Here is a 27,051-nt window from a genome sequence, read left to right on the forward strand (position 1 = left end):
AGAGTAAGGATATATGTGGAATAGAATACCGGAGGAATTGCCGAACAGTTCCTCTCGCTGCCTGGCCCTTCTTCGGCCCGCACCGCATGTCCGCTTCCTGTGATGACACATGAGAAGAAACACATGCAGGAGTAACTGTTTTAAACTCACTGTAAGCACATGTGCTGATCAAAGGGCAGCAATGGTGGTTAAACTTATACCTTTATAATTCAAGATGACAATGCTTTCACATGCTAATATGATTGCACATGATTCTGGGTAACAAAACTGTTAAATTTTTATAATAACACGCATAAAATCTCATAAAACAATATGCAAACAAGCAAAATATAGTAAACACACCACATATATCACCATTCTCTGAAAGAGAGAACATTTAATGTACAGTCCCTTACATAATCACATGTAAACAGATTTGTTTTATAGTTAAAATGAGCAAACAAACTACATTTTACTGCAGAATTCATTTTTTAGGCTAATGACATGCAAATGTATTGCCATGAATAAACCAAACAACATGACACAACGACAGATGGTGAACTGAAATGTTGCCTTAATGAAAGCCTTACTCATACAATGCGTGATTGTCGCATTCTTGTAAAGTTACACCACACCATCAAGACAAAATTGCCATCACATACACACATTTTTTTTTTACCTCCAAGAACCACAAGACACACAGCTAGTATCCAGCCTGAGGAGCTCATTTTAGACCATCTGCTCCAAGCAAGTCCACACACAGAGTGTGACAGCAGGGCACGAGTGTTTCTGTCTTGTGAGTCCATGCGCGTGTGTGTATGAGGGTGTGTATGTCCTATCTGAAACTACATGTATTATCTTGACTTGGAGGTTTCCTAACCAGAGCCATGTGCAAATAGCTGAGGGGGAGGAACTTTGGCTGCGAATCTAATCTTTACTACAGTAATAAAAGCATGGTGTCTCTTCTTTCTATGCACTTCTTTAATGCGCAGTACATTTACCCAGGCATGGCGAAGCAATTGCAGGTCACATATAAATTATAGCCAGTGTCTCCTGTCACATACTGTAGTCTAGCACTTCACTGCTCTCCTCTGCTGTCTCACTGTAAGCTAACAACATCACTCTGCCTTTCAACGACAGGAAGTTTTGCAAGAAAATTTTTATTGCGTGCACACTTAAAGGGATAAGTCACCTAAACATGAAAATGATTTCACTATTTACTCACCGCCATGTTGTTCAATTTCTTTTTTTCCTTAGTGGAACATAAAAATAGAAGGTTGGCTGAATGTTCAGATTGCACTTTTCTATTCAATAAAAGTGAATGGGGATGATGTCGAGCTCCAAAATGACCTAAAAGCACTATAAAAGCACCATAAAAGTAGTCCAGCACTATATTACAAGACTTATGAATGCATATGAGAGCTTTGTGAGAGAAACAGATCCAAAATGAAAGACTCCCTGTGGGGAAAATCAAGTTTTTAATGTTGTTTATGTGTCTATGTGGTGTTTTTAATATGCTTTAAGACAAACCATGTGCAAATTCATATGTCAACAGCATTGCTGAGTATTTTGTCCTTAAAACTGCAGTAAAAAAAAAAAGAGGTTTGAAATTGCTGGTGTTTCTGAAATCACAAATCACGTCAATGTGCTGGCAGGCTTTAGCATATCATTAAAGGTGCCCTAGAACTTTTTTTAAAAAGATGTAATATAAGTCTAAGGTGTCCCCTGAATGTGTCTGTGAAGTTTCAGCTCAAAATACCCCATAGATTTTTTTTAATTCATTTTTTTAACTGCCTATTTTGGGGCATCATTATAAATGAGCCGATTCAGGGTGTGTGGCCCTTTAATTCTCCTGCTCCCCGCCCACGGAGCTCGTGCTTGCCTTGAACAGTGCATAAACAAAGTTTACACAGCTAATATAACCCTCAAATGGATCTTTACAAAGTGTTCGTCATGCATGCGGCATGCATGCGTCGGATTATGTGAGTATTGTATACTGTTATATTGTTTACATTGATTCTGAATGAATTTGAAGCTGTGCTCCGTGGCTAACGGCTAATGCTACACTGTTGGAGAGATTTATAAAGAATGAAGTTGTGTTTATGAATTATACAGACTGCAAGTGTTTAAAAATGAAAATAGCGACGGCTCTTGTCTCCGTGAATACAGTAAGAAACGATGGTAACTTTAACTGCATTTAACAGTACATTAGCAACATGCTAACGAAACATTTAGATATCTAAAAATATCATGATATCATGGATCATGTCAGTTATTATTGCTCCATCTGCCATTTTTTGCTATTGTCCTTGCTTGCTTACCTAGTCTGTTGATTCAGCTCTGCACAGATCCAGACGTTCTGCCCTTGTCTAATGCCTTTTATAATGTTGTTACGTAACAGTCGGTGTTATGTTGAGATTCGCCTATATCTTATATAAATGAGATTTATATAAGAAGGAGGAAACAATGGAGTTTGAGACTCACTGTATGTCATTTTCATGTACTGAACTCTTGTTATTTGACTATGCCAAGATAAATTCAATTTTTCATTCGAGGGCACCTTTAACAGCGAACTAGCAGGGGAGTCTCGAGAGAAGCCAGGTTATCCCGGTATATTTTTCTGTTGATATGAAACAATGTGTAGATTTAGCAATATGATGGGTGTATGATGTATATTATGATGTTATGATGAACTATATGTCTTTCTCCACTGACGTTTTGAGATGTTAAAGCGTTTGTAAGGATACTGATTATTAGAAGGCAGCTGTTTGACTCTGATATGGCAAATGGGAACATGGTTTGTGTAATATTATTGACACATTATTAGCTGTTTGATAACATAGTCAAGCAAAAGGCTAATCATATTAATTTCCGTTATGTGTCCGACGTTGTAAAGAGCGATAACTTTGTGCAGTGTTTACCTCAGTAAGTTGACCGAGTGGATCTCTGAGCTGGTGTGAGTGGAGGCGGGACTAATTTGCATATTCATTGATCCGCGTATATTAAATAAGGCTAGGGTGTAGAGTTACATTCAAGCTATTTAAGGAAGACATTTTTTTCACAGGAAAAAACATTTAGATATGTCATTTTGGTGAGCAAATATGACTTTTAAGGGATAAAATTATTGACTACAGGGGGACTTTAGGTCATTATACACTTAAAATCTCATTCACACTCTACCCATATTGGTTAAGATGATTTCCTCTGGTTAATGCTGCTTGTTTTCAAACTTTTGTTTTTGAAATATTAAATAGTTTTAAATAATGTAACAATGATTTATTTTGTGATTCAGATAATTTTTAATATATATATAAAGTAATTTTAAGTAACTCAGAGGTCTCTTTGGAAGCTTGCTGAGAGCCAATGTGTTACACCTGGTCTGACATGACATGGCATATTTAAATATACACAAGAGCTGCAGTGGAAGGGATGATTTTCTCCAAATAATTACTGAAATTTAGGTCTGTTGCTCACAACAAAGGTATCACATGACTTCAGACAACTTGGATAACATATATCCCTCTTTTATTTCAGTGTACAGAAAAGAGCAGGGTGAGAATTCTGCCAATCATTTCCTGTTGTGTTTACCACAAAGAATATTTAGAATGACATAATTTGAATTTTGAGTTCACTACCCCTTTAAATGTCATTCCTGAATCTACAGTACTGTGTGCATTTTTCATCAGAAAACCTTCCAACAGTAAAAAAGAACTTTGTTTTCATATGTAATGAACAATAAGCTCAGACAAATCAAATAATACTGCATGTCACTTGAGTGTTATATGAAGACAATTGTCTAGACAGAGATAATTACTGTGCCACAGTCAGATGCAGTGAACAGCTGAGATGCATGTCTGGCCGTTCCTCTGCCACAAGATTCATTACTGCATAGCAACAGTGTCATTTGCAGGCTAGGAGGAGATTTACCTCTTTACTGAGATGTTGTATTCTTATGAGCAGATTATTAATGCAAAACGTCTCCATTCAAGTGTTCAGAAAGTACCTTCACATGACACCATGGTCAACACGATATCAAACCCTATTTACAGTACTTTTGAAGTGAACATGTTAATTCAAATTATTTATCTGTGCATTTTAAATAATTTGTTTGACTTCATAATCTTTAATCAAAAGATAAAGACACTATAAAGATTAAAAAAAAAATTCCTTTTCCAGTGACATCACACATCAATAACAGCATAAAATGCTATGACAAACAATAAAACCCAGCAAATGGCAGTTAATAATTAACACAAAATCACACACAATCAGTAACGAGAAGATAAAATCACATTTCAGAGCTCCATTATCAGGGGCGTCTTGTGAGTAAATTTACACAAGATTAAAAAGACACTCTATTTGTTACACTATATACATCCAGAGCTGTATCCTCATCAAATTTAGGTGTAACTCATGAACCAGCAGGGGGCAGGGTTGCTCCATTAGTTTTTTTGTTGGCTTTAGCGGTTCCAATTTGATATGGTGGAAATATTATACAGCATAAATGCCATTGATAATATTATTTGCAATTATATTGAACCTTAGAACTCAGAGTAGGGACATGAATATTAAAAATATCTTAAAATTACATTCTTGTTTATGTTGTGATGCAACTGAATACAAATTACAGTGATATGAATAGGCTACTTGAAAATTAATCCAAGCAGTAAAAGACTGGAAAGATTAGAAAAAAATTTAACAAAAAGCAAACAGAATGCTTTTAATAAGAAGCTAAGGGCACATGAATTATAGGCCTACATTCATCTCATGCTTCTCAGTACTTCTACAAGAATTTTTTTGTTGATTTTATTTGCCTGGTTGACACTTTGCTATTGCTGCTTATTTACATAAACAAAAACATGCTATTGCACATACTTGCATATTAAATTGCACCCTAATTTACAAGCTCGTAAACACAGACAGACTCCAGTAAGTATGTAGATTTGCGTGCTCAAATGCCAGCGAACCTCCCCTGGAACCAGTGGCTGTCTTCATTATTTGCTCAAATGAGCACAGTGCTCAAAGTTATAGATAGATATTAATAAATGGTAGCCCTGGCAACCGTTCCCTGGTAATGTGGAGCAGCACGGGGAGCCACAAGCAATACCTCCACTGACACAGAGCAGCAGAGCCCAGACGGCCTCGCACTCACATCCATAGATCACTGATCTCAGATCAGTCCTGAGAGCAGCTCAATGCAGTCACACACTTCATTTCCCACTGTATGCACTGTAATCTGTGACTCAGGTAACACAGCACAGTCATATGATATGTGTGTCAGGTACTGCAGTTAAATCCATTACAACTAAAGGATCTATGCTGTTATATTTAGTGGATTATTGAGGTGAGGTATGCTATTACTTTTGATCAGACATACATTTTTTGTTTGGTGGATAATAAAATAAGCATTGGTGGATAATAAAATAAAATGCCACAGACTTATATTGAAGAAGGGACCTGAGTCATATCTAAGGACAAGAATATGATACAATGAAAGAATATGAAACAAAGCAAAACACAATAAAACTACGCAACAAAGCAAAATAAATCAAAACAAAGAAACAGAACAAAGCAACAAACACAATAAACCCAAGCAGCAAAGCAAAACAAAACAAATTAAAAGAAAGCAACAAAACAAAATAAAGCAAAAAAGCAACAAAACACAATAAAGCTAAACAACAAGAGCAAAACAAAGCAAAGCGAAACAAAACAAAGCAAAGCAACAAAACAAATCACAATAAAGCTAAGCAGCAAAGCAAAACAAAAAGCAAAGCAAAACAAAACAATGCAACACAACAAAACACAATAAACTGAAGCAGCAAAGCAAAACAAATTAAAACAAAGCAACAAAACACAATAAACCTAAGCAGCACACCAAAACAAATAAAAAAGCAACAAAACAAAATAAGCAAAAAGCAACAAAACTAAACACAATAAAGCTAAGCAGCAAAGCAAACCAAAGCCAAACAAAACAAAGCAAAAAACTAAGAAACAAAAAACAAACTAAACAAAGCAAAACAAATCAAAACAATGAAACAAAAAAAGCAAAGCAATACAACACAACAAAGCTATGCAGCAAAGCCAAACAAAACAAAGCAAAAAAGCAACAAAACAAAGCAAAACAAATCAAAACAAAGAAACAAAACAAACTAAAGTGAAGCAACAAAACAAAATACAATAAAGCTAAGCAGTAAAGCCAAACAAAAAAATAAAAAAGAAACAAAACAAAGCAAAAAAAACTAAGCAAAACAAAGAAACAAAACAAAATAAAGCAAAGCAACAAAACACAAGCAGCAAAGCAAAACAAAACAAAACAAAACAACAAAAGACAAAGCAAAAAATCAAAACAAACAAATCAAAACAAAGGAACAAAACAACAAAGTAAAGCAAAGTAAAGCAACAAAAAATAAATTAAAAATCAGGCTGGTCTGTTGGCTGGTTTAGAGGGGTTTTGGACATTTTTTGTCTGGAAGATCAACTGGCTGCAAAGCTAAACCAACTGCATCAGCTAAGACCAGTGACCCAAACTTAGGCTGGTGTAAACTTTAAAAAGCCTTCTTCTTTTTTTTTTTTTTAAACAGATAGAGACCTAAAGGTGGGCTCTTTTGACCTGGATAAGTAAGAAACCGCCTAGCAACACTGACACCCTAGCAACCATTAAAACACCGTATTCCCATCAGAAAGTGTAAATATCTCTTGATACTGTGCTGCTCTTCACATTGTTTCCCATGATGCTGACCATGTTCCTCACCTGCTCACTGTAAGTCTCACTCAGTCAATCATTATCTATGATGTGACTACAGTAGTTACTGTCAAATGCCTGGAGGTGCTGGTACGTAAATCATAGATATCAACACTAGAGACCAAGGACACACAGCATGTGTTTGCCACTTGAAATATGTTATGCAGTGTCAAAAGAGAAAGAGAGATAGAGGAAAAGAATGCGCCTACAGAAACAATGAGAAGTTGCAGAGGAAATCCTTCAGGAGGAGCACATGCGATGCCTTAGTAGGTTGTGAGCTGGGTCACGTATAGCAGTCTGCACCTCAACTTCAGTCCACGGGTCTCTGAGCAGAGGAAACAGAACCCAATGCAATACAGAGCCCCTTCTGTCAACACAGACAATTTTAGGTCCCAAAGTCACAGACTGTGAATACAACGATTTCCCTTTAGATTAGATCGATTACTGTGTTTTTGGCATGGACAAGCAGAAATGTCTCTTTCTAAATGGTAATTGCTGCAAACTTTGCTAAGTGTGCCAGATTAAAAGCAGGTGGACGTTTTGTAAAGTTTAGAGCATGTTTGAAGTTAACTTTTAACATGCAATGCCAAACACTGCGAGGACATATTTCGTCACTGCAACTGAAATGCTTTCTGAATGTTTTTGTATAATACAATGTAGCATGCAGTATACATTTTTCAAAGCTACAAAAGGAAGTAATGACAGTTGAAATCATCATACATGGGCTGCAATACACCAGATTGTGCTGAAAGAAGACAGGAATGTGAAGACAACACATGGAATAGATCGCGAAACCGGATGAATGTCATCAGCAGTGTGCGATCAAACCAGATGGAATGATCTCATTGACACGTCAAGCAAATTATATACGCTACGCTATGCTTACTGACATGTTAGAATTCAATTAAGCAAATCACATTTATTCTGTCATGAGATCCGCCCATTAATCCAACTGATATTCCTGGGAGTTCAACGGCCGAATAAATAAGATAACCTCAGAGAGATTATGAGACTTTGAAGTGGATGTATCAGGGTGAGGCTGGAATGGAGAAGCTTCCAGCAGGCCATGGAAGCTGTCAGATGCCAGTCGGAGTGACTGATGATTGGGGTTGGTGTTCGATCCCGATGCTGGTCCCTGATCTGTGTAATCAGAACCTGAGAAACGGTGGGATTAGACAGGTCAGACAGGGTCAGGAGAGATGGATGTTGAACTTCCCTCTCGGCTGTGCTTAGACACTCGGAGGCGGAGGAGTTTTACATAATCAGCGGGTGGTCTCCGGGGTGCAGGAGTGGAGCTGTACTAAAACACACACACATAAAGTCTCACACTCCACACTTACTCAAACACACCCCATGCTGCTCGCACCAGAGGAAGAGACCCCACTGTGCGTCTACTCCTCAGAATTAATGAAGGTATGTGGAAGTGCTCTAGTTTTGAATAACAGAGAACGCTGAGCTCAGTGCTCCTTAAAAGAAAGAGAATATGGAGTACGTATTCTGTTTAAAAAAAATGTAGGCGTGCACTTTCTATGAATTGGGTATAAAGTAGGGCCTAAAACAAAAATAAAAGCAAGTTAGTGAAAGGAGGGATATAACCGATATGGAAAATGTCAATGTTTAACCTCAGGAGGTAAAATTTTCACAACCCTGTTACCAAAACAGGAACATAAAAAATTTTTTTTTTTTAAAAAGCAAACAAAAATAGACAAAACGTATCAAATTAAAAAAGTACAACATGACAGAATGCGTAACAGGGTTGAAGATTGAGCTCATTAGGCTACATTCACACTGCATTTGCTTACAGGTGTCTTGAAATGTCCCGTTCAGACAGCAACTTGCAGTAGCGTCTCGAATACTGCCTGTATGAACGTGCAACGAGAGTCAAGCAAGCTTGTTTTCTCTTACCAGTAACCGTAACCATAGCGACACTGACCAAAATAATATGAAATATGGCAATGTATATAACACTAAAAAAAAGTCTTATCACTTTTTGAGCCACGAGTTCATCCGTCAAATCTTCATTAAAGGAATAGTTCACCCAAAAAGTAAAAAATAATGCATCCATCAATAAAAAAAAAAAGTAATCCATATGACTCCAGTGGGTTAATAAGAGCCTTCTGAAGCAAAGCAATGCATTTCTGTAAGAAAAATATCCATATTTAAAGCTTTATAAATTCAAATAACTAACTTCCGGCGGATGACCAACTTGCGCCGCCTCTGACACGATGTATGACGCAGGATGTAGGAGTAGGTGAGAGTAGACGCCTCTCACGGTTCAAACAAATAGGGCTGTGCATCTGGTCAAAGGATATTCTTCCGCCACAATCGACATGCGCGTTCTGTGTACGTTAAAGCTAGTTATTTAATTTATAACACACACACAGTCACAGATATTTTTCTTACAAAAACACAAAAACGCTTTGTTAACCCCCTGGAGTCGTATTAGGCTACTTTTTTTATGGGTGGATGCATTATTTTTGACTTCAAAACGTGGTCCCCCATTCACAACAATTATAAACCTTGGAGGACTAAGGATATTTTTAAATATATCTCTGATTGTGTTAATCTGAAAGAAGATAGCCATATACACCTAAGATGGCTTGAGGGTGAGTAAATCATGGGATATTTTTCATTTTTGAGTGAACTATAACTTTAACCGACTGAAGCATCGATGTAAACGCGTCGTTTAACCACTGCACTCGCGTCTCTCGTCCTTTGCAGTGTCTTGCGCATGATACGGCATTTGAGTCGTGCATAGAACACAAAACTGACAGGAGCCGCTCCGGTGGAGAATATCTAAAACCTTTAGCTGACACACAGCTCTTATTTCCGTTGCTGTAAGTTACCGAAAGTGAAATCACACACGCGAAACCCCTGAGCGTAGTTGCTCTCTCACACTGTATGACGTGACAGACAACTAGTTGTCCAGTGAGGTTCCGTTCACACAGCGCAGGTTTTCCGAGAATGTCCTGAAAATGTACGGGTTTGAGTTCGGTTATAGAATGCGGTTGTCACTCCCATAAATAACCGTACTGTGTGTGAACGTAACTGACAACCGTATTCTGGTGGTCAACACTACATATAGTGTGGTCAACACTACATTTTGTATAAAAAAATACAATTTCTAATAGGTGTTCGCTGTTGGTTGTTAAAATGAAGTTAATAATTAAAATCCTGTATTGTATAGATCAAAATGATGACATACTATTTTATTTGTTGAATACAGAGTAAAGAAAAAGTCAAGACGTCTGAGATGAGACAAGCCAAAATCACAATTTCAAAGGTGGACTCAGACATTGGTTTCATGCTAGGTTAATTTTATGTTTATCAAACATATCTAATAGTTTGCACAACAAAAAAACATAGAATTTGTGCTTCTAATGCTTTACCAAACTAATCGTAACACCAAAGTGTTGGTGGAATGTGCCAACTGTCTTTAATGATTTCATGTTTGCTGGGTAGTTTTATATACTTTGTAGTGGAAGTGCAATTTATTCTCTTCCTGCGATTGGTCCATCACATTAAATCACAGATGCCCTAATAAAACTTCTCTCCCTTCACTCCCTTATAAATATTTATGTGAGAGAGAGAGAGGGTGAGGGGTGCTGAAAACAAAGTCCAGCCGAGGGTCTCTTGCAGAGGGAGAGGTGAAAGTGAAGTTTCTATTAGAGTCTGCTCTGTTAAATATTTATGGGTCAAGAGTCGCTTTTCGTGATACCAGAAAGCACAATGACAAAGAATATCCTTCCCGATTTGCAGGACAACCCCAAAAGCCCTCTGTTCCCCACACACACAGAAAAAGACTAAAACAAGTGTGTCAAGAACACAAAGAACCACACAACCCTTTGTTATGCTGAAACTCAGATTTTCCTTCAGAAGGCCCTCATGATATATAGAGAGAATGAGAAGCAGCTGGACAATCATGTCATTACAGTGTGTTATTTGAAAGTGGGACAAGAGAGAAAAAAAGCAGATACTCGTCTGTCCATTGATGAACAGAAATAGCTGGTTGACCACAGAATGAGAAAATTCTCCTCTTTTTACTGCAGTCGTATATTCAGTCTGGTATGAGAGTCATCCGACGTCTCCTTCCCACAGTCCTAAATGGGCATAGTTCAAATCAACAAACATCTCGATGGCTATGTTTCAAAATCTAATGAACTGCCTACCTAGACTGAATGTTGCCCATGTCTCCCCTGTTTTGCCCTGCAGTAGATGCTTGGGCCACATGAAAAGTAAGTCTTTTTATGTCTCCGGCACCCAGAGCGACACATTCCGATGCTCTGAGAGAAGAGTGGGCGGTGACCTGTCACAGGGTCTGAGTGTTTACCAGGAGGAGGAAACTGCACTCATTATGTTTATGAATGCGGTCAGTGTGGTTACCAGGACATGAGGTGCATCACTGAATATTAACCTTAACTGAGGCTAAATGAAACTTTTAAGACATGCACAGATAAACACTTTCAAGAACATTTATTATGCCCTTTAAACACAAGAGGAACAAGGTCAAGCAGAAGCTATATTTACAAGACTGTTAATGGCTGTAACCTGCTGTGCATTAAGCCAGGGCAGCCCCTCAAATTATAACATATACATACAGTTGCAATCAAAATGCTTCAACCCCCTTAACCTGCAAGACATTTTGCTGCTGAGAACAAAATTTTATGAAAACAATTCATCAAAGGCATCAGTAAACTATTATACAAAGTTTATTAAAGGGTTAATTCACTCAAAAATGAAAATTATGTCATTAATGACTCACCCTCATGTCGTTCCAAACCCGTAAGACCTCCGTTCATCTTCGGAACACAGATATTTTAGATTTAGTCCGAGAGCTTTCTGTCCCTCCATTGAAAATGTATGTACGGTATACTGTCCATATCCAGAAAGGTAATAAAAACATCATCAAAGTAGTCCATGTGACATCAGTGGGTTAGTTAGAAGTTTTTGAAGCATCTAAAATACATTTTGGTCCAAAAAAATAACAAAAACTACGACTTTATTCAGCTTTGTATTCTCTTCCGGAATCCTTTCCATTGAATTGATTCTATTGAATTGATTCCATTGAATTGATTCCATTGAATCCTTTCATCTGTCAGCGTTGGTAATGCATTTTTACGTTGTTGTTTTTGGCGATTAGGACATCCGCGACATGCACACTTACGCACCATTTTAAAAAATATAGCAATACCAAAATACAAACAATGTAGAATAGCTTGAATACAGCGTGTGTCTCTCTCAGACTGTAAATGAAGCTCGGGCTCACCGGATAACACATCAGCAGCGTCTTACGTACAGCAGAGTCGTGAACGCGGATTGACAACATACAATACAATGCTGAATAAAGTTGTAGTTTTTGTTATTTTTGGACCAAAATGTATTTTCGATGCTTCAAAAACTTCTAACTAACCCACTGATGTCACATGGACTACTTTGATGATGTTTTTATTACCTTTCTGGACATGGACAGTATACCGTACATACATTTTCAATGGAGGGAGAGAAAGCTCTCGGACTAAATCTAAAATATCTTAAACTGTGTTCCGAAGATGAACGGAGAGTGTGGAACGACATGAGGGTGAGTCATTAATGACATAATTTTCATTTTTGGGTGAACTAACCCTTTAATACACATTTGAGTGATTCCGAGAATAAGTTAATGAGAAATGAAAGAAATCAAGCTGGCTCTAAACATACGTGTACAAAATTATTCAACCCCCAAAAGTCAAATTTTGTGCAAAATCTTTTATTCTTTATAAACTCCAATAAACGCTTCCTGTAAGTGCTTAGAAGCTTCTGTCACCTCTCTACTGCAATCTTGGCCCATTCCTCGCTTGAAAAAGCTTCCAGATCACTCATAGTCTTTGGTTTCCATGCTACCACTGCTTTCTACAAATTCCACCAAATATTTTCAACGAGATTTAAAGGGTTAGTTCACCCAAAAATGAAATTGCTGCCATTAATTACTCACCCTCATGTCATTCCAAACCCGTAAGATCTTCGTTTGTCTTCGGAACACAAATTAAAATATTTTTGATGAAATCCATGGGTATCTGATCCACACATGGGTAGCAACGACATTGCACCTTTTGAGGTCCAGAAAGGTACGAAAGACATCGTTTAAAACTGTTGACGCGACTACAGTGGTTCAACCTTAATATTATGAAGTGTTTTTGTGCTCAAAAACAAAACAAAAATAATGACTTTATTCAACAAATTCATCTGTCTCTGTCATACTGCTACGCTATTTTCATTGCAGAGCTTCAGTGTTTATGTCTGAACGCGGGCTCAGTATTGGACGGCTCCTGCGTCAGCATCACACGCATGCGTCAAGCTGCTCACGTGACTGCTGCCACCGTTCGGATGTAAACACTGAAGCTCTGCAAAGAAAATAGCGTAGTAGTATGACAGGGACAGAAGAATTTGTTGAATAAAGTCATTATTTTTGTTTTGTTTTTGCGCACAAAAAGTATTCTCATCGCTTCATAATATTAAGGTTTAACCACTGTAGTCGTGTCGACAGTTTTAACGATGTCTTCTGGACCTCAAAAGGTGCAATGTCGTTGCTGCCTATGTGTGGATCAGATACCCTCGGATTTCATCAAAAATATCTTAATTTGTGTTCCAAAGACAAACAAAGGTCTTAATGGTTTGGAACAACATGAGGGTGAGTACTTAATGACAGAAATTTCATTTTTGGGTGAACTAACCCTTTAAATCTGAAGACTGTACAGGCCGCTCAAGAACATTCTACGACTGATCCCTGAACCAAGCTTTAGTAGATTTGGATGTATACTTTGGGATGGCTGTCCTGCAATGATCATCAAGCTTCAGTCTCTGCACCGAAGGCATCACCATCTTTGCCAAAATAGCTTGATACTTCAAAGAATTCATGATGTCCTTCATACAGTCAAGATTTCTACTTCTTTCTACTACTTTCATGCATAACAAGAAAAAACACAGACAAAAAATTATATATTACAGTGATGCCAGTATTTTTGTAAACTGTAAATATCTTTGTTGGAGATAGTTTGTAAACATTACATTTCAGTTCATTTAAAGAGATCATTTCAGGAAACGTTTGATGTGATTTTATCAAAAGTGGTATGTGACCCAAAATGTTTAAAAAACACTGAGCTACTGGGCTAAACCACATACCTGACTATATGATAAGAAGTCACGGTCTCCATAACCAAACAGACTGGGCTGATATGAAGACACTCATCACATCTAACAGATGGCATTATTGGCCAGAGACCTGTGTGACCTTGTTCAAACCACACAGCATCTGAAAGCTCCTCCAGACATGGGGGTCATGAGGTTACCAGTGATAAGATGGGAGGAAAGACTAATCTAAATGATACTTAGACTGTACGTAGCAGACAAAGAACGGACATGCCATCACTTTGAGAGGTACAGCAGCAGTCATTTTGGCAGCCTAACAAAATTGTTCAATGCTTCGCAATCATTCTTGCTTTTCCTCTCATTAGCTCACACTTATGTCTGACAGTTTAATTAAACATTCATTCGAAGGTATTGTGTTAAGGTTCAGGTCAGTTGCAAAAATTAATCAAATTCCTTCAGCACTTTCAAGTGGCATTAATTCCTTAACATGAAATTGGTGGAAAATCACAGCCTTTTTCAGCTACAGAGTCAAAATGAAAGGAATATGGGATGAATGGAGCAAGATGAGACTAAAATATGACAGGCAAAATCCGAGGCATTTTCCAAACAATGCACAGCACACCAGACTCCATCAGACTTCCCGGAGTCGATATCCTGAGCCTTTTAATGACGTCCGGCAGCCAGACCGGAGCGATTAAGTCAGGTGAGTGCCCGCGCGCCACAGGAAGATATCGACTCGGGGGACTGAAGGAAAACATCCAAACAAGAGAGCAAGCAGGTTGGTAAACAGGAAAATACAGGGAGGAAGGGAGGTCTGGAGTGCATGCTGGTTTCAGGGACAGGGCCGCACACCAACCGCTACCGTCCTCGCTTCCTATATCGGTCGGCTCAAGCTTCCCCCCTCTTTGGCATCCTGTCTCTTGGCTCATTTGTGTATGTTTGCGTCTCTGTTTGTTAAATGATACTGTAATTAATTGCCTCTTGATTTGCCATTGGACATTTTCCAGTTGAATCACAGAGGATGTTGCTGTACTCTCAGCTGGGGAATTCTGTACTGCTTCATGGTGAACGTATTCAGACCAACAGCTCAAACACACACACACACACACACTGGGTTTTCATGTTTTATGGGGACGTTCCATAGAATGATTTTTATACTGTACAAACTGTATATTTTATCCTCTAACCCTAAACCTACCCATCACAGAAAACATTCTGCATTATTACATTTTCAAAAAGCATCATTTAGTATGATTTATAAGCTGTTTTCCTCATGGGAGCCAAATAATCTCCCCACAAGGACACGGATTTCGGATATTGCTATCTTTGTGGGGACATTTTGTCCCCATAGGGTTAACCTGAACCACACACACATGTCTGGACCGTATAGAGGTTCTCAGCTGGCCAAATGGACCCTAGAGCTTGATTAAGGCAGGATATTTTTAAATTCCTCCTTCTTTCCCTAAAGCCTAATCTTGGATAAGTGACTCCATATTAAAGGGACTAAGCATGTTAGCATGACTAACAATAAGGTGAAGGTGTCGCTCTGATACACAATTAACTGGGTTTTATTGAGACACAACACACCATGTGTGTAAGTTTTCACTGTGAAATATTTCTCTTATAGAAATAATTGAAATCAATAGTCTGCATTGAACCCTGCACAGCGACAGCAGTCTGATCCACGTATTCAGAGAACAATAATTAGCTTGAAGAGGGATTTGCTTGCAGCCTAACCCGACCTTTGTAAGCTTCATGAATAATGGCCTGAGACTTCTACTAACAGACGGCACATGCAGAAAAAAAAAGTCCATTGCTGAAAGACAAAGTGAGTTTTTTCCTCTCTAAATTCCATTGGGGGACTTTTGAGACTGTCCCAGCGGGCCATAGACTGGACATAATAGAGGTACAAGACCCCAGGACGGCCGGTCAAGATGTGACTGTGAGACTGACTGACTACCATTTTGTGTGTGTGAACTTCACAGTACAAGATGTAAAACATTCATTAAATTTCACAATATTGGACTATTGTGACATTAAGTTATTCTCAGTTATTGTCAGTTCTTCTGAAGTAGATTTTACTCATACTACTGGGAAAAAGTAGAAATATTTCTGTACTGAGACAGATTATTTTAATAATGTTTTTGAAAGAAGTCTCTTTTATTGTAACTGCCTTTCTCTTATATATATTTTTTTTATTTTCTAGAGAACTCAACATACACTACAAATCAAAAGTTTGGGTTCTTAAGAATTTTTCATGTTTTTTAAAATATTTGTAAAGTAAAGCATTTTAAAACAGTTCATGTATACTTTTTGTGCACCAAAAAAACAAAATAACAACTTTATTCAACAATATCTAGTGATGGGCGATTTCAAAACACTGCTTCATGAAGCTTCGAAGCTTTACGTATCTTTCGTTTTGAATCAGTGGTTCGGAGCGTGTATCAAACTGCCGAAGTCACGTGAACTGAAATTTCGAAACACTTATGACGTAACAAAGCCTCGTTTACTGAAATCACGTGACTTTAGCAGTTTGATACATGCTCCAAACCACTGATTCGAAACAAAAGATTCTTAAAAATTCGAAGCTTCATGAAGCAGTGTTTTTAAATCACCCATAATTAGATATTGTTGAATAAAGTCATTATTTCGTTTTTTTTTTTTTGGTGCACAAAAAGTAAGGTTGAAATATTAAGGTTGAACTACTACAGTCACATGAACTGTTTTAAATATAACTTTAGTACCTTTCTGGGCATTTGAAAGTGTAAGTTAACTTGCTGTCAATGGAGGCCTCACTGAGCCATTGGATTTTATCAAAAATATCTTAACTTGTGTTCGGAAGATGAACAAAGTTCTTATGGGTGTGGAACCACATGAGGGTGAGTAATTAATGATAGAATTTTCATTTTTGGATGAACTAACCCTTTAAAATGAACCTTTAATAAATTTAATAAAGGCTGTACTTTGTATTGTTAAGTATTACAAGACCCCAGGACGGCCGTTCAAGATGTGACTGTGAGACTGACTGACTACCATTTTGTGTGTGTGAATTTCACAGTACCAGATTTAAAACATTCATTAAAATTTCACAATATTGGACTATTGTGACATTAAATTATTCTCAGTTCTTCTGAATTAGATTTTACTCATACTACTGGGAAAAAGTACACATATTTCTGTACTGAGACATTATTTTAATAAGCTCTGAGACTTATAAAATATTTTGGTAACACTTCACAATTCTTTATGTTAACACTTGTTAATGCAATAGCTAACATGACACAAGAATGAATGCGAATACCTTTACATAATTTATTAATCTTGGATAATGTTACTTGAAATATTAACAATGTACACTACTGTTTGGGGTTGGTAAGATTTTTTGATGTTTTTGAAAGAAGGCTCTTTTATTGTAACTTTCTCTTATATATATTTTTAAAAATTATTTTCTACTGTTCGTCAGAGGAGGACTGGTCCCCCCGGCTAAGCCTGGTTTCTCCCAAGGTTTTTTTTCTCCATTTTAACACCTATTTGCCACTTGTTTGCCACCTGATGTCACCTGTTGGAGTTTGGGTTCCTTGCCGCTGTCGCCTTTGGCTTGCTTAGTTGGGGACACTTGACATTTGATATTCAACAGTGCTTTGATCTGCCTGCATTGACACTATTCTTTAAGAGCTGCTGTGCAGCCAAAATAATGTACCAGTTATCAATGTAAAGCTGCTTTGACACAATCTACATTGTAAAAAGCGCTATATAAATAAAGGTGACTTGACTACAGAGCTCAACATACACTACAATTCAAAAGTTTGGGGTCTTAAGAATTTGTAAAGTAAAGCATTTAATAACAAAATAACAACTTTATTCAACAATATCTAGTGATGAGCGATTTCAAAACACTGCTTCATGAAGCTTCGAAGCTTTACGAATCGGAGCGTGTATCAAACTGCCAAAGTAATGTGAACCATTGAAATTTTGAAACACTTATGATGTAACAAAGCCTCGTTTACTGAAATCATGTGACTTTGGCAGTTTGATACACGATCCGAACCACTGATTCGAAACAAAAGATTCGCAAAGCTTCGAAGCTTAATGAAGCGGTGTTTTTAAATCACCCATAATTAGATATTGTTGAATAAAGTCATTATTTTGTTTTGTTTTTTTGGTGCACAAAAAGTATTCTCGTCACTTCATAACATTAAGGTTGAACCACTGTAGTCACATGAACTGTTTTAAATGAAAGTGTAAATTAACTTGCTGTCAATGGAGGCCTCAATGAGCCATCGGATTTTATCAAAAATATCTTAATTTGTGTTCGGAAGATGAACAAAGTTCTTATGGGTGTGGAACCACATGAGGGTGAGTAATTAATGACAGAATTTTCATTTTTGGGTGAAATAACCCTTTAAAATGAGCCTTTAATAAGTTTAATAAATGCTGTACTTTTATTGGTAAATGTGACCAAAATTTTTGTGCAAAAACATTTGGTTTTCATAGATAAAAAGACTGAATGAAATGTCCCTAACTTTTAATTTACAACTGGCAATCCATCTACTGACGTAAATATATATTTTTTTCCTCCAAAGAGAAATCGTGTTGCAGCTTTTATATTGGGTGGTACATCAATATCAAAACACATCCACTGCACTCATTTTGTTGGAAAATTGAGGTCTGCGAGGCAATATCATACTGACAGACAGGGACACATTGATTTTGCTCTCCCCTGGGACAGAGTGAATAAAAGAAAGAAACAGACAGACATAAGAGAGAGAATTCAACAGTTAGATGGACATGAAGGCAGGAGGATCGGCCTGACATCCTGTCAAACCCTGAGTGTGCATCCGTTGACCCGGAGAAAAAAGCAGCACAGCCGCTGGCACGCACACACACACTTCAAACACACGGCCAGACTGCTACTTCTGACCCCTCTAACACTTTCTTTCCACTCATCTGGTGACAAACTCTATTTTTAGGCCATTATATTCCTGGCACTCGTACACTTCACCTATCAGTTTTCACTTGCTCATTTAACATTTAAAGACATTAAAAGTGCACTCCCTTCCTAGCCTTTAATTCAACAATCTGATAAGCAAACGCGCATTTGCGATGTGGATTTCAGATTAAAATCCTCAAAAACACATTTGAAGCACATAGTAAAAGGTCAATGGCAGATTGGTAAACACATTCCGTGTGCGGCGTGTTTACTTTTAGGTTTGTGGCCTTGAGGGCTCTTCAGAACTTGCTAGGTTAAAGTAAACTGTGGTGGAAATGGGCCGTTGCGAGATGGCTGTATTACCCCAACTGTGTTTCTTGGAGAGGCTGAAGCGTGCTGATTAAAGTTGATTGAACCCCTTCAGCATCCATCACATCATGTTTAAATCTGAACAAGTATGTTTATTAGTTTGCATGAGGCTGAGGTATACATTCTGACCTGCTCTATCATGTCGTGGACCTTGTGATTACTCAGAGGGGAGCAGTTCTCCATAAGTCTCCTGCCACTGGACAAATGGTCAAAGCAGATGACCGGTCAACATAAGTGTCCCTCTGAAGCCTGACCTCCTCTCTCTGCTGGATGATTCATTATGTCAACCTGCAGTCTCTTAAAGACAAGCAAAACAAGAGAAAAGCAAAGTTAAACAAAGCAGAGCTCTCATAAGTCATGGAGATCGTTGGGTGCCGTGTGAATGAAAAAGGAAAAGGAAAGCTCCGTCATGGGAATACAGACACCCACTGAGGGAGCTGAAGCCATCACAGAGAATTTCCTGATTGTACATCTAACCTTTCAGCACCTCCTCCTGTGGCCTGCACACATAACCAGGGTTGCCAAGTCTGTGTGAAAAAGTCCAATGATCAACATAATCAAAGCAAAATGCAGCTCTAACCCCATAAAGCTTCTTCAGATCATTAATTATATAGGCCTACTGCGTATTATAGTCAGTATTCAATACCCTTTAAAGCCTGATGTTTTACAAATTAACATAACTATGCCTATCATGTGAGATAGCCTATGCCTATCAGGTTTTAAAGGGGTCATGAATTGAGAAATCAACTTTTCCTTGAGCTTTTGATATATAAGAGGTCATCGTACTATAAGAATATCCTGGACGTTTCGGAACTGAAAACTTCCTTGTTAGTCCAATAAAAGCTTTTATTGACACCAGGTCCACCGAACGACTGATCCTGGAACGTGATAGGTGTCATAGATAGGTGAAAGGTCGCCTACGCAGAAGAAATCAACGCCTACTTCATCATTGCAATGTTAGCCCCGCCCACTGGATTGTATACAGAATAGCAATACAGGACAAAAATAACATTACCTTTCAAAGGATCCTAAGGTTAGGAATATGGTTATTTATTTTCAACAATGTGAATGTCTCAGTTGAGACATATTTATTTGTATTTGTGATTTCACTCTGGATTCTTTGGTAAATCAATTGCATTTCAGTACTTTTACGATATGGACGCGACAGTAATGCAACAACATGTAAGTAACTGCTAATTCTAATGACTGATCTGATATGTAAAGATTCATACAGTCAGATATTCTTTGTCTATATGTCAGTAAATCAAACCAGTGACTAAATGGTCAACTTCACGTTGTTTTTCGTAGTAGGATGAAAAAAATCTGTTGTTTAAATGGTGATTAAATTACATAAAGACAGCAATCAAAGAATGCTCCCTTTACATTCACTAGAGCTGTCAATCAAACAGCGTCAAAGTCCCTTTTTTGTTATTCTATAGTCTTTGACAGTGTGCGCTAGAGCTGTCAATCAAACAGTTTATCAAACAGTTTATCAGTGACTAAGTTGTAGACACACGCCAAAACTCCCGTTTTATTCAACGAATGTCTTAGCTACAATGCGTTTGCACTGTTAGTTACAATGAAATCATTTGTTAGTGTGCAGAAATTGAGTTGCAATGACGAGATCTCTGCTTTCATAGATCTAAATGTAATGCAACACTTTTCATTTTTTTCACTTTTTCATTAGTTAACCTTGAGAGTTGTAATAGTAAAAATGTGCTATAAGTTTTTGAGGGAGTAATACTTAGCTATTTCAAATGGAAAGATGTTAGCCAATCACAGCAGTGGGCGTTTACACAGAAGTCTCACAGCAGACACGCCCCTTAAAACAGAGCGTTCAAATAGGAGAGCTAAAATCAGGGTAGGAAAAATGCCTTTTATTTCTAAATTATAACAGATTTTGATGGGAAAAGCACACTAACATTATAAGTACACCCCAGGAAACATTATAAAACAACGCAGTTTATGATGCATACAGTATCATTCTTTACTTTAGCTGTGCTTATCTAAATTCTGACAGACAGTTTCTATGTAAATTCAGTGTATGGTATTCATCAAAAAGTTGGATTGTCTTTTTCCATAAAAAATGTAATTTACTTGCAGAAGACTGGTTGTTGTTGCGGTCAAAACCCGTACATTCAAATCTAATTTTTAAATGCAAAATGTATATACAATACCATTCAAAAGTCTCAGGTCAATGCGTTTTTTTTTAAAAAGAAATTAATGCTTTTATTCAGCAAGGATGCATTTAATTGACCAAAAGTGACAGTAAAGACATTTATAATGTTACAAAAGAGTTCTATTTTAAATAAATGTTCTTTTCATCAAAACATTCTGGAAAAAAGTATCAGTTTACTCAAAAATATGAAGCAGCACAACTGTTTTCAACATTGATAATAATAAGAAATGTTTCTTAAGCATCAAATCAGCATATTAGAATGATTTCTGAAAGATAATGTGACAATGAAAACTGGAAAATTATGCTGAAAATTCAGCTTTGCCATCACATAAGGTACATTTTAAAATATAATAGAAAAGAGTCATTTTAAATGTATAATATTTCTCAATATTACTGTTTTTGCTGTATTTTTTAGATCAAATAAATATAGCCTTGATAAGCTTAAGACACTTCTTTCAAAAAATATTAAAAATATCTTATATGCATCTCACCTCAGTAATCATGACTAAAGTTAGGGATGAAGAGAGGACGTGTGCATCACAAGAATATTGACCTGCACTCAAACAAACACAGGCCTCTGCTTCTGTTCTGTGAAAGTTCATGACAAAACAGAAACTCAAAAGAACATGACAAACTCATAATATGTTGCTCAACTGTGAGACCGTAATTACTATACAGCAGTTAAAGGTACAGAATTAGAGCATAAGAGCGACATAAGTGAAATTGGGTGTTATTAATGGATACATGATATGCACAGATTATGAAAAGCACAACACAGTTAAAAAAGTAATAGCAAATTAATTGCAAGTCTAGTATTAAGCCACCCAGATCAAACAGTGGGATCCACAAGTCTGAGACCACATTAAAAATCTAGGTTATAATTTAAACCTGAAATTCATGTTCATTTTTAACTCATATTGCAGTTATATTATAGAAGAATTTTATCAAAATGGAAGAATTATCATTACTGTTTCAAATCAACCATTCTGGTCAGTATTTCTGAGCTTACTAATAATGAAACAAACGAGGGAAAATGACCTTAAAGGTTCCCCTTGATCTTTTGGCTAAAGCTTCAAGGTATAATGGCTGGGAGAGATGTCTGGTGCTTAGATTAGCAAAGACGTTCTTTAACTTACACTGACACACTGACAAAAGAGGTTTACAAAGATTGTATATAATGGGCAATCGTGAGTGCACAGAATACGCATGTTTTAGGCTAAAAAAAGATTCTGAGCAGTGTGTCTTTTTTTCTCAGCCATGCACTGAAGCTAGCTGCAATGACTCCACTGTGTTTATGACATTATAATCCTGCAGCTGGACTTATGAAGGATAATGGAGCCCTTTATCAAAAAGATGAGTTTGCGACTGTCACTGAATTGATCCATGTTTCATCTCTTTCTCATGAGAGCCACAGTCAGCCTCTTTCTCATAATCACATCAGATTCAAAACATAAATGAACAGAGGAAAAAGTACTTAATAAAATGCCCAACATTTACAGGAATTCAAGAGAAGAAAAATATGTTCTTTTGCTCTTAAAACATAAAAGTGCGGTAACAGTTTATAAAACACTCTAGTCTGAACAAAAAGGCTGACAAGAAGATCACAAGAAAAAGAATGTGACAAGAGAGGAAAAAATATGTGAGAACAATTTCGCAACATAGTTTACACTAGCAGACATAAGTTTGCGCACACCTCCTCATTCAAATCTATGAGGTAAAACAAATGGAAGTATGGGAAGTATGCAGTAATCCTACCTGGGCTGGGATGCTTTTTAAACTGTATTGAAGGAGTTTCCATGTATGCTGCCCACTTAATGGTTGCTTTTTCTTCACTATCTAGATTTTAAAAAAAATCAACAATAATTAAATGAAAATAAATAAAATAATTATAATAAAGGCATAATATGTAAATTTTCACCACTAAAGGTCGCTTATTCAAAAAAAAGGCATAGCTTGATGATGCCTTGATTTCGCAGAATCATGGGAGGTGTTGTCTTCACGTTTACAGCCGGTGGAAAAGAATCGGGATTGGACTCGGGCAGAAACCATGTTCATGGATGAGATTATTAACATTACTGTAGTATGAAGCATAGCAGGACCGAGCGCGACACACGTCTCGAGAGCAGCAGAACTTTTATTATGCCACAGTCGCTGCTTCTGCTTCTTCCGGCGTACAGTATGTGGGCTAAAGCAGCGCTGTTTTATCATATTAGATACATTTGTGTGTTGAAAGTTGTTATAGTGCTATTCTGCGTTCGCATAGCGACGACTATGAGACACTTAATGCACACTGCAGTAAGCTAGATCAATATTAGTCATGGTAAAACATGGTACTCACTGTAAATCAAGAAAACGGGATTTAAACAGTAAGACTTAAGGTGTTGAGCTAAATAACATGATTCGTTTTCTGTCGATGAATGTATCCAAACAGTTGCTGACCTGTCTAATAAAACACATAATATATTAAAGCGTCTTTGATTTTTCCATGGTTTCTACAAAATAAGACCGGAAATCGAGGGTAACGCAGGTATGATGTCATTGATACAGTCCGTGTCTTGGTTAAAATTCTCTGGATTTAAACAATCTTGGAAACATTTGGGATAATGTGAGTACACAAGTCAACAAAATAAATAACATTGTTCTAGTGGTTTTTGGATATTTGAATCCAAAAATCTTACATATAGTGTCTTTAAAAACATATAATTATATATTTGTTTAAGTTTCATTCAATTTTTAAAATGTATTTATTTCATCTCATCACAAAATGAAACTATTTTAAGAGTTGGCATTTCTGTATGAATTAGATTGGTTTTGTATGAAAATGTAAATTTTTTGAAAAAAACAAACAAAAAAACAACAACATATGATTGTATGACACGTATGATTGTATGAAAATGTATAAATGAGATTAAACACATAGCAACAAATTTGCCATTATTTCGCCAAAATGTAAAAAAATGGTTATGAATTGCCATGAGAGTGTTGTTTTTTCAAGATCATTTCAGTCTATATGTCTAAACTCTTGATAATATATTTGGATGTATTGTAATTTAAAAGGGCAGTTCATACCAAAATGAAGAATTCTGTCATAATGTCAATCCACGAAGCTTTCAAACTCCAAAAAGGACAGACTACAACATCATAACAGAGGTTTGTACGATTTGTGAACGGTTTCAACAGTCCACTAAAGGGGTAGGGTTAATCAGTGAATATGTTTCTGGATTTTTTTGAAGTAAACTAGTCCTTGAAAAAGGTTACACGTGAATGGCATACAACTGACAGCTATTACAGACTGTACTTTGAACCAAAAAAAAAACAAAAATCAAGTTTCAATCAACCATGTGCTGATCAGACATCTTTGAGATTGTAAAGGCTGCCAGTGTGCCTTTCTCTCTCCAGCCCAGGACTTCTGTCAAGTGTCCTCTTTGCTCATCGTGTCACCAATTATGCATTCTGCTGCCACTGAAGCACTCCTGGCAGCGCTATGCTACTGTCAAGGACATTCAGTCTGGCCTCTGTCAAATGGGGCACTTGTCAAGATGCCAGTGCACCCGGTGACACTACCCCTCACAGCACACTGTCAGCTGACCGCAATGAATTAATACATAAACCAAAACCACCTATGAGTGTTACACTCCGGTTATTATGGAAGAAAAAGACCTCATGATCTCCTGCTTTGAGCGTCCCGTCAAAACAAGGGGAAAACCCTCAACAAAAGGCCCTGTGAATTATATTAAGTTTACAGGTGTTTATATTGATGATTAACGGCACGACCATTCAAACAATGCTGCGACGGAGGATATGGAAGGAATGGTTGCATTGACATTCCTTGCCATTTCCTCGACGCACGCTGTGCTGCCTTAAGGGTCTTCGGTCGCCTGCATACTTTCCAGATCTGGCATCCTCTGTATCAATACAGAGATTCCACAGGTCTGGATGGACAGCAGGTGTGCGGTCCAGGCGGACTTTCCAAGGATGTCAAGTCAACAGAAGACTCATTACTGCTCTTCCCTTACATCTGAAAACAAAGGGACTGGAATTCAGGAGGATGCATACTTACATGCCTGTGATTTTAAAGATAGGTTCCTCTGTGCTGGATCCTGACTGGTGTGCCAAGATATTGTGTATATTCATTCAGAGGAAGTTTTTCATCTGCTTCAGATAAACAGATAACTGTATTAGTCTAAGAGGGCTTTCATGGTGGTGTCCTTGAGAAACAGACAGAAAAAAAAGAGAAAAGAACAATGGAGGTGAGGAGAATGACAGAATAAATTATGGATTTACACATATACAGTACAGTCTCTCTGTGTGTGTGTATATATATATATATATATATATATATATATATATATATATATATATATATACACACACACACACACACACACACACACACACACACACACACACAATATGTTGATATTCACAAGTTATTGAGTCATTGAGGTGGCTTTAAAACATTTTAGATGATTAATTTTATTTAACTTATAGTTTCATATCATATCTGTCTGAGGTAGACTTTGGGGCCATTCTGTTTGCTATGTGTTTTAATTGTTGGTCTATGTATGCTCATCTAAATGGATGTCTTTGTCTTTGTTTTACAGCATCTCACGCCATGAGTGATACAGGTTTCAGACCGTTTGTCAAGTTAAAAGTAGTTAGAAAACGCATCTCAAGACTCCTGCTTCTGTTCTATTCTGCTGTGCTCCGTCCAGCCGTCTTTGAATAAACATATATAAAATAGCTAATCTGGCTGTTCCAGTTCTGTGAAGATGAAAGAACATTTGTGCACATGGAAGTACTCCTGTGTGTTTAATCACATTTAAAATATCACCATGGTGATTATGGGAGATGGGCTTAAAAGCAGAAATTACACATAATTGTTTTTTTCTCTGCATGAATGCTTTCTCAGAAGGCATATGACACTGGGCCAAACAAATAAGCCCACAGCATGCATAAATGGCTGTGATGACAGCAGAAAAGCAATTTCAGATTTACAATATATTTCTGTAAATGTATTGAATGGGTGAATTCTAAATGTGGGAAACAGCAAACTCATTCAAATCAAAGCTTTATGCCACAGGAGGTAAACACCACATGTACACCGTTCTTTCTGTTAACCAAAAAAATAATTATTAATGGAGCACCTATGTGTTTTTTGGCCAGGAGTTTGAAAAAGTATTGCTGGTAGACAGAGTTAACTCCAGGAAAAACAGCATGGTTTGAATATTGGACTTTAGACCACAAGGTGCTGATTAACAATAACAAACACTACAGTGGGCAGCAAACTTTTCACCCTGTCCAATAGGAACTGAACCTTTGGAGTTTAAAGAGAAATTATGTTTGTAACTTCTCAGTTTATGCTGATATGCCATAAATACTGCACATTATGAGATATGGATTCAAATATCATGTCTAAAAACTAAATGCGCTGGCTAAATAATTTATAATAGACTTCAAAATTATTAGTTATAAATTAACATAAATGTTGCTTCGGTTGCTCAACAACAACAAAGCTGGAGAATCTCACGCAGCCAAAATGACGATTGTCAGTAACGGTGTTCAGCCTTACATTGTTCAAACCGGAGTCGGACACTGATGGAGACACTCAGGAAGAAGTTTTTTTTTTTTTCTGCTGCTTCTCATGTTATGGGAAATGGTCTACTGAAGTATTAAAGCATCTCAGCTTCCTGTTTGTGTCGAAAATGTCAACCTTGAGCGTGGTCA

General features: G+C 37.2%; 1 protein-coding gene across 15 annotated transcripts in view; it reads right to left on the minus strand.

The window, feature by feature from the left end:
- xpnpep2 (X-prolyl aminopeptidase (aminopeptidase P) 2, membrane-bound) overlaps window positions 1–27,051 on the minus strand; it is a 102,645-nt gene that overhangs the window by 13,316 nt on the left and 62,278 nt on the right. For 8 of the 15 annotated variants that reach the window (XM_048175784.1, XM_048175787.1, XM_048175783.1 and 5 more), the window contains 3 exons: window positions 25,385–25,532; window positions 23,080–23,160; window positions 30–97 (listed from right to left, as the gene is read on the minus strand). In XM_048175784.1, the coding sequence (XP_048031741.1) occupies window positions 30–97; window positions 23,080–23,122 (111 nt within the window). In that variant the 5' untranslated portion in view covers window positions 23,123–23,160; window positions 25,385–25,532. Of the gene's footprint in view, window positions 1–29; window positions 98–658; window positions 1,056–19,274; window positions 19,443–19,574; window positions 19,673–21,815; window positions 21,913–23,079; window positions 23,161–24,393; window positions 24,523–25,384; window positions 25,533–27,051 lie in introns of those variants that run through there. The other 7 variants (XM_048175794.1, XM_048175795.1, XM_048175796.1 and 4 more) reach the window with 7 other exon arrangements.

Source organism: Megalobrama amblycephala, linkage group LG23 (assembly GCF_018812025.1).
Source record: "Megalobrama amblycephala isolate DHTTF-2021 linkage group LG23, ASM1881202v1, whole genome shotgun sequence".
In the NCBI taxonomy this organism is placed as follows: Eukaryota; Metazoa; Chordata; class Actinopteri; order Cypriniformes; family Xenocyprididae; genus Megalobrama; species Megalobrama amblycephala.